Source organism: Trifolium pratense, linkage group LG7 (genome assembly GCF_020283565.1).
Source record: "Trifolium pratense cultivar HEN17-A07 linkage group LG7, ARS_RC_1.1, whole genome shotgun sequence".
Lineage (NCBI taxonomy): Eukaryota > Viridiplantae > Streptophyta > Magnoliopsida > Fabales > Fabaceae > Trifolium > Trifolium pratense.
The window spans coordinates 8,133,987-8,146,842 of NC_060065.1; the positions used below are offsets into that span (position 1 = coordinate 8,133,987).

At 33.9% G+C, this 12,856-nt stretch overlaps 1 protein-coding gene across 1 annotated transcript; it reads right to left on the reverse strand.

The window, feature by feature from the left end:
* Positions 1–1,047: 1,047 nt before the first annotated feature.
* Positions 1,048–12,518, reverse strand: LOC123899045. Its single transcript, XM_045950098.1, has 11 exons — positions 12,388–12,518; positions 12,148–12,278; positions 11,214–11,303; positions 10,795–10,845; positions 6,215–6,325; positions 5,975–6,060; positions 5,501–5,569; positions 4,899–4,976; positions 4,656–4,745; positions 4,300–4,350; positions 1,048–2,120 (listed from the first exon to the last, which is right to left on the reverse strand). Exons 7-11 carry the CDS (start codon positions 5,558–5,560, stop codon positions 1,872–1,874), a joined length of 528 nt encoding a protein of 175 aa, XP_045806054.1. The 5' UTR covers positions 5,561–5,569; positions 5,975–6,060; positions 6,215–6,325; positions 10,795–10,845; positions 11,214–11,303; positions 12,148–12,278; positions 12,388–12,518; the 3' UTR covers positions 1,048–1,871.
* Between the last annotated feature and the right edge of the window lie 338 nt (positions 12,519–12,856).

The following is a 12,856-nucleotide window of genomic DNA, read 5'->3' on the forward strand; positions in this document are numbered from 1 at the left end:
ACAGAACAAAAACAAACTAGAATTAATATTGTAAGAATGCACCTTTTTGTATTACTCTCCTTCTGCAAAGCACTCAATTTGTAACACACCTTGCCTACCTACACAGCTGGTTTCCCGAAGTATCATCATCCTATACTAGTTGATTCTTCACCCTCAAGCTAAGAGTCTTCTCTTGCTTAGTCATATAGATTCTATATTACCAACTAGAACTTCCCCTTCTTCTCAAGTCTTTTTCTCTTCTATACCTTGATACTTTAGGTCAATTTACCCTAGACAAACCAGTATAGTTAAGCAATTAAGCCATGTCTCAATCAAACAATTCTGAATAGAAAGATGTTATGCACATTTTGAGAACAACTCAGCAACTATTAAAGTGAAATAGTCATATAGTAATTTCTGTCTACTAAATAGGAACACATTCAGTGGTACTGATAATAGTATAAAGGCTTAACTACACATTTGGTCCCTTACGTTTATTTTAGGTTTCAATTTGGTCCCTTACGTTTAAAAAGTATCAATTTGGTCCCTTACGTTTATTTTATGTTTCAATTTGGTCCTTTCCGTCAATTTTGTCACTAACACCGTTTAAACAGTACACGTGTCAGTGTGTCCAAGTGCCACGTGTCAGTCCACATGTGCAAATTGACTGCCACATGTGACAAAATTGACGGAAAGGACTAACTTGAAACCTAAAATAAACGTAAGGGACCAAATTGATACTTTTTAAACGTAAGGGACCAAATTGAAACCTAAAATAAACGTAAGGGACCAAATGTGTAGTTAAGCCTAGTATAAACAACATTTCCTACTATTTTTTATATGTTACGACCTCCGTCAAGCAAATAGCACCTGGTTTCAACATCTGATTAACAAATAAGACTGATAATAGCACCCTTCTCGAATTATTTGAAGAGTTGATACAATAACATTTATCACTTTACTGTAATATTATAAGATGTACTTTGTGTACCTGCAATTTTCTCAAGTTAAATTGGATAATCTGACATCACTCCAATAGCACCAAACTTCGAAATCCATATCCTAAATTATGTTGTTATGAAAGAGAACATCAAATATAACAAAGACATCATATATTTTTAAAACCATTTGTTTAGCTATGGTAGAAGTTTGAAACAGGGGTCATCTCAAATTACATTTAAAGTTATGAGTAAACAATTTATAATAAAATTGCAATTAGGCCACCAATTAAGACTAAGAAGGCTCAAATACCAAATTTTTGCATTCAAAGTCATCAAAGACATATGTTCAATTTATACATCTAAGGTTGCCAAGGCACACTAGTTCACTACCATCATCCGAATTTATGAAAAATAAACATACAACCATCTTAAATTATTAATAAACATCAATAATTAAATTGCATTTAGGCCAACAAGTGGTTATCAAAAGCTCATTATCAAGGGTGATCTTGACTTTCATTTGAAGTTATGAATAATACCATCATATTCAAATTGCATTTAGATCATAAAATAAGAATTCATATTGTAAACCACATTTTTCGTAAAAAATTCATCTCGATGGGGTCATCTCCAAACACATCATCTGAATCCTTGTCTTAAGAATTCTTTTAGCCATTATACAATTTCTTTCCAAACTATCTTTCTTAGGTTTGCATAATCAAGATTCACCAATTTAGCACATTGTTGGACAATCAAGATTAAGCATTCACATTTAAATTGCATTCCGACCATAGGAACATATATTCAATTTACGGACATTGAGGGACATATATTCAATTTTGCATCTAAGGCGTCAAGGGTCTTCTCTACTTACATTGGTGGCTATGGATAACCATTCACATTGAAATTGCATCCAGACCATCGATTTTAGGGACGTCAACAGACATACCATCATTTTAGGGACATATACTCACCAAGAGGTCCACCAACATCCACTCCACAAAGAAGGGCAATCCATCTCGTCTTTGAAAACACAAATTGACCAAGTTCGTCATGGATGCATATTCCAATTCCAACTCTATTTAAATGCAACGCAAAGAATGCATCAATATTACATTTGAATCGCCCCAGAGTTAGACTTTTCCAATTAACAACCGCCGAATATGTCTGTGCCGCATCAGACTCAGCTGCTTTAGCATTCTGCAAAGCACCAGCCCTTATCAGACCTGAAGCAGTCACAGGTTCTACCTGCATACGACTGGAAACAAAACACAATCGCTGCGCTAAATTCCAACATTAAAGTCACTGATGAACACAATTTTCAACTATAAAGCTTGAGTCTAACACTTGTTCTCATATGTTGTTCCCATAAACTTCATAATAGACAACAAACAGAGCAGGATTATGCACATCTAATTTAGGGACATCGATGGACATATATTCAATTTTGCATCGAACGCACCAACGGCATTCTCCACTTACATTTTGAAGTTATAAAGCATTCACATTGAAATCGCATTCAGACCATCAATTTTAGGGACATCGAGGAACCCACTCTCAATTTAGGAACATTGAGATACATAAACTTGCTTTAGGGACACCGAGGCACATGAACTCAATATAGGGACATCGAGGGACATATACTCAATTTCGGATCGAAGGCACCACAACACACAACCATCTTCCTTATTTACTGTTATGAGAAAATAATTATTAAGAGTCATCCCGACTTGCATTTCAAGTTATGAATAAAACGTTCATATTCAAATTGCATTTTGACCATACAATATTATTTAATATTGTAAACCACATTTTTTGTTAAAAAAATAATATCGATAGGGTCATGCAAATACATCATCATCTCAATAATTAACTTTAGCCATTATACAATTTCTTATTTTCCAAAACAGCACATTGTTGGATAATCAAGATTAAGCATTCACATTTAAATTACATTCAGACCATCCATAGGGACATCGAGGAACATATATTTAATTTACCGACATCGAGGGACATATATTCAATTTTTGCATTTAAGGCGCCAAGGGTATTCTCCACTTACATTTGTAGTTGTGACTAAGCAATCATATTGAAATTTCATTCAGACCATGAAAAATAGGGACATCGAGGGACATAAACTCAATTTAGGGACATCGAGAGAGATATACTCTATTTTGCATCGAAGGCATCAAGGCACACACAAAACCATCTCTGTTAATTACTGTTATGACCAGAATTAGGGACATCAAGAGACATATAATCAATTGTTCTCATACGCTGTTCCCATAAACTTCATAATAGGCAACAAAACAGAGCATAATTATGAACATCTAACTTAGGGACATTGAGGTACATATATTCAATTTAGGGGCATCAAGGGAAGTATATTCAATTTAGGGACATCGATGGACATATATTCAATTTTGCATCAAAGGTGCCAAGGGACTTCTCCACTTACATTTGCCGCTTACATTCACATTGAAATTGCATTCAGACCATCAAATTTAGGGACATCCAGAGACATACTTAATTTTGCATCAAAGGCACCGAGGGACATCCAGAGACACATACTCAATTTAGGGATATTGAGATGCTTATAATTTAGGGACATTGAGATGCGTATATTCAATTTAGGGATATCGAGGGACATATACAATTTTGCATCAAAGATGCCAAGGGACTTCTCCACTTACATTGAAATTGCATTCAGACCATCAAATCTAGGGACATGAACTCAATTTAGGGACATTGAGAGACATATACTCTGTTTTGCATCAAAGGCACCAAGGCACACACAAAACAATCTTTCTTAATTATCGTTATGAGCAGAATTAGGGACATCAAGGGACATATATTCAATTGTTCTCATACGTTGTTCCCGTCAACTTCATAATAGGCAACAAAACAGAGCAGAATTATGAACATCTAATTTAGGGACATTGAGGTACATATATTCAATTTAGGGACATCAAGGGGCATATAATCAAATTAGGGACATCAAGGGAAAAATATTCAATTTAGGGACATCCAAGGACATATATTCAATTTTGCATCAAAGGTACCAAGGGACTACTCCACTTACATTTGCAGCTTTCATTCACATTGAAATTGCATTCAGACTATCAAGTTTTTTGTATTTATACCACTAGTATTCGAATTTCAAATTCAATATTTTATTGACATGTAGGTCACATATAACAACTTCATGAACAGTCTCATAGATAATGAATTTTATGTATTCAAAAATCCATACATAACGAAGATATTATTTATAATTACTCCAGCCGATCCATGTATCAATTTTAGCCTACTAATGATAGCGATAAATGATAAATTAGTAATTAATATAATTAATAATAAACATATAATGGTTACATACCTCTCTTCCGAAGTAACGCTTTATCAATGTTTCATTCCAATCAAGTTTGTCCTGACAAATAATAATCGACAAAAATGTGACAAAAATCATCAATGTGGTCCAGTAATAGCTATACAATGTGGCAAAAATCATCAATGTGATACAAGTAGTACAATGGATATTTCATTAAGTTTTTTCAAAACTAGGTCCACACACATACTCCAAATATCAAGAAGAAGATTCTGCAACACATGCTACTTATTTGACAACTAGATCACAAACAGGTCTGGCTTCAATCATAGGTCCTTCATACAAGACTAAATCAAAAGTGCATCAGATCATATACAATAAATGAAATAAATGAGAAAAGCTATTACCTTCACTACTTGGACAATATCAGCATTATGACCATAAGATGCAGTTTCTTCTGCGTAACTTTGGTCCTCCGCAATTTTCTGCAGTAGCCACTGCAATATGATGGATGGAAGCTATGATTGTCAAGAGCGCTAAATCTCAATCAAATCAAATAACGTATTAAATTTCTTCTTACTCAAAAGGTGTATAAATTGTGTAAACTATAAGAATCAGTATCTGGATCAAACAAGTAAATCAAAACTTACACTGCGATAATGAAAGCAACAATTATCAGAAACGTGCAGTGCAGCCCAACTTCTGTATTGCTTCATTTCATATAGCACCCAAATAAGCATATCTTTAATTTAGACTTCATGAGAACCATTAAGCAAATCATTGACAAGTCATTTCATTTGGAGTGAATAAGAATCGTATATTTAATTACTTGACTTAATTCCCTTTTTATTTTCACTATAATTTTATATAATTCACTATGAAGCACGAACACCGACACATACACCGAACATGACATGGACACTGACACGTCAACACTGGTAATAATTTAAGAAAATGACATAATTCAATGTGATCATATGTGTCAGCATTGCGACAGTGTCACCGAAACATGCCTAATCTGATGACTGTCTATGCTTCATATTAATTCATAATGAAGAATAGTTTATGATCTTTTTGGTTAAATAGAAATTACTATGTTACTACAGATTTAAGATAACATGCACAACACCACAACCTTTTCACAATTTATTGCTAGTGGATTTCATTATTTTTCTATGTAATTTAATCCAGAATTATGTTGCGATGCGTACAAGTTACAATTTGCAAAAACAAAAATACCATAGATCAATACCTGTTCGTTAGTCGTGTATGAGATTAACCAGCAACGATGATTCCATGCACGATAATTCATCTTTGATCTCTGAAAATGAAAGGGGCAAAAAATGAGGAATAATGGGTGTTTACTCAAAATATGCTGGTTTGTTTGTTTTGTATGTAAGTCCCTTATATCTATCAGAAAAAGGTGAAGCATTACATAAATCAAGTAAAATAAACAGTAGATGTCTTGTTTTTTGGCCCTCTATCTTTTCCCTTCAGTGCGATGATGTTTTGTAGACTATTTACTGTTTTCAATGCAAAATAAAATGGATGGACATATCAAAGGTTGTTAAATAAAAAATGTAAAATGATATATATGCCAATACTATATATATAGTAACTAACAATTATCCTTCACTTGGGTAAGAAAACCAATCAAGTAAACGAACATTAGAAAACATTTCCAATTTGAATAGTAATGCAATTCTGAACTGAATTTAGACCTCACCTATTTTTTCCACCAGCTCAGATTCTTTTCCTAAAATCTCTTTGAAATTTGAACAGTTTGCGGAGATTGACTTGATCACCCATCACCTAGATAAAATACTTGTATGCATTAGTTGGTTATTAATGTTCCAAAACCTTAGGATCAATCAGTATTCAAAACATTTGTCAAAAGAAAATTCTGTATTCAAAATTCGAGCGTATTATTAGTACTCCTCTGAAAAATATTTATCCTGCATAATACCTATGACTCCAAGCTTGTTCACTTTTGGGTGAGCATGAGAGCACAAGTTCTGACAGTAGATGTTCGTCTACAAACATTGAGATTTGCTTCTTCTTGGACACTAATAACTTTCTGCAACATGCACACACCGAAACAGAGGAATTTAATAAATATCAACTTGATATTTTCCATTAGTGTAATTTATTTGGAGATAATGTGATCTTGTAAACAAAATATAAAGTTACAAAAATCACAAGATCTCCAAATAAATCACACTAATGATTTCTCAAAACCAATAAAGCAAAGAAAATCATGAAATAAGATCAATTCAGAAAAGCCTAAAGAGATATTTTATTCACTTCTGATCCACAACAAAAAAAACAAAATCATTAGAATTAACTATCATTTTCATGAACCAGTCCAGAATTTCTAATATGTGGTGAAATATACTTATTGAGGTACGGACAGAGCTAAAGAGAGCAAGGCATAAGATGACAATTGAACGAGGGACATATATTCACTTTTGCATCAAAGGCACCAAGGCACACACACAACCATCTTTCTTATTTAACGTTATGAGCAGAATTAAGGACATTAAGGACATCAAATTGTTCTCATACGTTGTTCCCATAAACTTCATAATAGGCAACAAAACAGAGCAGAATTACGAACATCTAATTTAGGGACATTAAGGTACATATATTCAATTTATGGACTTCGAGGGACATATATTCAATTTAGGGATATCGAGGGACATATATTCAATTTTTGCATCTAAGGCGCCAAATGTATTCTCCACTAATACTTGCCTAGCTTACAGTCTTACACGCATTCCTCCAAAAGTACACTTTAATTTGCCTTGCACAATTAAATATGCGGAATTACACAACTTCTCATGCAAACCTTGCACAGTTACATAGGTGGAGAGAGACACGTTTTCTACTTCCAGGTTCCGGCACATAAGAGAATAGAGATAATTAGATTCCAAATACTATCATTTGCGGTCGGTCTTGGTCACCGTCGAAACACTTTAGATAGGACAGAACCGAACCCACCCATTCTTAATTGTTCCAAACCAATTTTGTTTATTTAATAAACTGATTACCAACCCAAAACAACCCATTTGCACAATTTTAGATTCGGATATACCAGTTTATGGTCGGGTGACTGGTTGCTGCTCACCCCTACACACAACCATCTTCCTTATTTGCCGTTATGAGCAAACTTAGGGATATCGAAGCACATATACTCAATTGTTCTCATACGGTATTCCCATAAAATTCATAATAGGCAACAAAACAGAGCAGAATTAGGAACATCTAATTTAGGGACATTGTGAGGTACATATATTCAATTTAGGGACATTTTTCGATTTTGCATCAAAGGTGCAAAGGTACTTCTCCAATTACATTTGAAGCATTCACATCGAAATTGCATTCACACCATCAAATTTAGGGACATCCAGGGATATAAACTCAAATAAGGGACATCGAGAGAATATGAACATCTAATTTAGGGACATTGAGATGCTTATAATTTAGGAACATTGAGGTACATATATTCAATTTAGGGACATCAAGGGAAGTATATTCAATTTAGGGACATCGAGGGACATATATTCAATTTTGCATCAAAGGTGCCTTGGGACTTCTACACTTACATTTGCAGCTTTCATTCACATTGAAATTGCATTCAAATCATCACACATTTAGGGACATCCAGAGACACATACTCAATTTTAAATCAAAGGCACCAAGGGACATCCAGAGACGCATACTCAATTTAGGGACATTGAGATGCGTATATTAAATTTAGGGATATCGAGGGACATATATTCAATTTTGCATCAAAGATGCCAAGGGACTTCTCCACTTACATTTGAAGCATTCACCATGAAATTGCATTCAGACCATCAAATCTAGGGACATAACCTCTATTTAGGGACATCGAGAAACATATACATTATTTTGCATCGAAGGAACCAAGGCACACACAAAACCATCTTTCTTAATTACTGTTATTAGCAGAATTAGGCACATCAAGGGACTTATATTCAATTTTGCATCAAAGATGCCACGAGACTTCTCCACTTACATTTGAAGCATTCACATTGAAATTGCATTCAGACCATCAAATCTAGGGACATGAACTCAATTTCGGGACATCGAGAGACATATACTTTATTTTGCATCGAAGGCACCAAGGCACACACAAAACCATCTTTCTTAATTACCGTTATGAGCAGAATTAGGGACATCAAGGGACATATACTCAATTGTTCTCATACGTTGTTCCCGTAAACTTTCACACTGAAATTGCATTCAGACCATCAAATCTAGGGGCATAAACTCAATTTAGGGACATCGAGAGACATATACTGTATTTTTCATCTAAGGCACCAAGGCACACACAAAACCATCTTTCTTAATTACCGTTATGAGCAAAATTAGGGACATCAAGGGAGATATACTCAATTGTTCTCGTATGTTGTTCCCGTAAACTTTCACATTGAAATTGCATTTTCAGACCATCAAATCTAGGGACATAAACTCAATTTAGGGACATCGAGAGACATATACTCTATTTTGCATCGAAGGCATCAAGGCACACACAAAACCATCTCTGTTGATTACTGTTATGACCAGAATTAGGGACATCAAGGGACATATAATCAGTTGTTCTCATACGCTGTTCCCATAAACTTCATAATAGGCAACAAAACAGAGCATAATTATGAACATCTAACTTAGGGACATTGAGGTACATATATTCAATTTAGGGACATCAAGGGGCATATAATCAAATTAGGGACATCAAGGGGCATATAATCAAATTAGGGACATCAAGGGAAAAATATTCAATTTAGGGACAACAAGAGAAAAATTTCAATTTAGGGACATCGAAGGACATATATTCAATTTTGCATCAAAGTTGCCAAGGGACTTCTCCACATACATTAGCAGCTTTCATTCACATTGAAATTGCATTCAGACCATCAAGTTTTTTGTATTTATACCACTAGTATTCGAACTTCAAATTCAATATTTTATTGACACGTAGGTCACATACAACAATTTCATGAACAATCTCATAGATAATGAATTTTATGTATTAAAAAAGCCTTACATAATGAAGATATTATTGATAATTACTCCAGCCGATCCATGTATCAATTTTAGCCTACTAATGATAGCGATAAATGATAAATTAGTAATTAATAATTATTAATAAACATACAATGGTTACCTACCTCGCTTCCGACGTAATGTTTCATTCCAATCACGTTCGTCCAGACTAATTATAACTGACATAGTTAACTACAAGAACCAAAATTACATATACAAGTAATAGCTATACAATGTGGCAAAAATCATCAATGTGGTACAGTAACATCAAACTCCAAGTAGGCAATGGATACTAGTACAATGGATATTTCATTAAGTTTTTTCAAAACTAAGTCCACACAAACTCCAAATATCAAAAAGATTCTGCAACACAAGCTACTTATTTGACAACTAGATCACAAACAAAGGTCTGGCTTCAATCATAGGTCCTTCATACAAGACTAAATCAAAAGTGCATCAGATCATATACAATAAATGAAATAAATGAGTAAAGCTATTACCTTCGCTACTTGGACAATATCAGCATTATGACCATAAGATGCAGTTTCTTCTGCGTAACTTTGGTCCTCCACAATTTTCTGCAGTAGCCGCTGCAATATGAAGGATGGAAGCTATGATTGCCAAGAGAGCTAAATCTCAATCACAACAAATAACGTCTTTCTTAATTATGAAACTCTATTTTGCATCAAAGGCACCAAGGCACACACAAAACCATCTTTCTTAATTACCATTATGAGCAGAATTAGGGACATCAAGGGACATATACTCAATTGTTCTCATACGTTGTTCCCATAAACTTTCACATTAAAATTGCATTCATACCATCAAATCTAGGGACATAAACTCAATTTAGGGACATCGAGAGACATATACTCTATTTTGAATCAAACGCACCAAGGCACACACAAAACCAATTTTCTTAATTACCGTTATGAGCAGAATAAGGGACATCAAGCGACATATACTCAATTGTTCTCATACGTTGTTCTCGTAAACTTCATAATAGGCAACAAAACAGAGCAGAATTATGAACATCTAATTTAGGGACATTGAGGTACATATATTCAATTTAGGGACATCAAGGGGCATATAATCAAATTAGGGACATCAAGGGAAAAATATTCAATTTAGGGACAGCGAAGGAGATATATTCAATTTTGCATCAAAGTTGCAAATGGACTTCTCTACTTACATTTGCAGCTTTCATTCACATTGAAATTGCATTCAGCATCAAGTTTTTTGTATTTATACTACTAGTATTCGAATTTCAAATTCAATATTTTATTGACAAGTAGGTCACATACAACAATTTCATGAACAGTTTCATAGATAAGGAATTTTATGTATTCAAAAATGATAAATTACTCCAGCCGATCCATGTATCAATTTTAGCCTACTAATGATAGCGATAAATGATAAATTAGTAATTAATAATTAATAATTATAATTAATAATAAACATACAATGGTTTACTACCTCTCTTCCGACGTAACGCTTTATCAATGTTTCATTCCAATCAAGTTCATCCTGACAAATTATAACTCTGACATAGTTAATTACAAGAACCAAAATTATGTATACAAGTAATAGCTATACAATGTGGCAAAAATCAATAATGTGGTAGGTACAGTAACATCAATCTGTAGAGTTCTTATTTCCCTTTCTAAGTTTCTGTGGAGGATACAAGTAATACAATGGATATTTCATTAAGTTTTTCAAAACTAGTGCACACAAACCCCAAATATCGAGAAGAAGATTCTGCAACACACGCTACTTATTTGAGAACTAGATCACAAACAAAGGTCTGACTTCAATCATAGGTCCTTCATACAAGACTAAATCAAAAGTGCATCAGATCATATAAAATAAATGAAATAAATGAGTAAAGCTATTACCTTCACTACTTGGACAATATCAGCATTATGACCATAAGATGCAGTTTCTTCTGCGTAACTTTCGTCCTCCGCAATTTTCTGCAGTAGCCGCTGCAATATGAAGGATGGAAGCTATGATTGTCAAGAGAGCTAAATCTCAATCACAACAAATAACGTATTAAATGTCTTCTTACTCAAAAGGTGTATAAATTGTGTAAACTATAAGAATCAGTATTGGTGTGAATGAGAATCGTATATTTAATTATTTGACTTAATTCCATTTTTATTTTCGCTATAATTTTATATAATTCACTATGAAGCACGAATACCGATACATACACCGAATATGAAATGGACACTGACACGTCAACACTGGTAATAATTTGAGAAAATGACATAATTCAATGTGATCATATGTGTCAGTATTGTGATGGTGTCACTGGAACACGCTAATCTGATTACTGTCTGTGCTTCATATTAATACATAATGAAAAATAGTTTATGATCTTTTTGGTTAAATAGCTCAGCTTAACTCGATTTTGGCTAACTAAAGTTACTGGTCAGGTAGGGGTAAGCCCAGGTCAGTCCAACACACAATTTGACCTCAACAGAGATTTTGGACTGAACAAGTAATCAAATGGGGGCTGAGCCATTTTTTCACGTTTTTGGTGAAAGGGGAAGTAGAATGTGCTACTGATGATATCACGATGCCAACTGGCTCCAACAACTATGGTAAACCAACAATTACACAAGACAGAATGGAACAAAATATTTTCAAAAAATAAAACAAAAAATAACTGTTACTACAGATTTAAGACAACATGCACAACACCACAACCTTTTCACAACTTATTGCTAGTGGAGTTCATTATTTTCCTATGTAATTTAATCCAGAATTATGTTGCAATGCATACAAGTTACAATTTGCAAAAACAAAAATACCATAGATCAATACCTGTTCGCTAGTCAGGTATGAGATTAACCAGCAACGATAATTCCATGCACATACAAAGCTTGCCTGTTGAAACAGCAACCAGTTCCCACATAGACTGGACCCTGAATACCATCATGACCTTTCATGTTGATCTGACGAATGAAAAATGTGAAGTTTAGCCAAAGCAGTGGAGAGTAATGCAGGGAAAGAAAATAATTTCTTGGTTAAAAATTGGAAAATTACAAAAGAATAAAGACGTACATCGAAGAAGACAATATTGTGATTGGCATATAGATCGTGCAAATCAATGCCATCAAATCTCTGAGGAAATTGCACATAGCATGTCTTCTTTCCATTGCTTCTTTAAGAGCTTTGCAATTATTGAAATAGTGATCACAATCAACATTCAAAAGATATGCACCATTGGTCAATACAGCAGAAACTCGAATCTACATTGCACAAGATAAACCAAGGTTAGATAAGTTCAATTCAAACCTATCTTTATAATAAATAAAAAAGCACAACCATCCTACTCCTACCCAACCATCGACTAGCAACATCATTTTCACATCTTAGAGAAGCTTATCTTTCTAATAAATAAAAAAAAAAAAAAGCACAACCATCATACACAATCATCGACTAGCAACATCATTCACATCCTAAAGAAGAAAAATAAACCACTTTGTACGTTAAACATTGTTTATCATTGTACTATGTTGACTCACAGCAC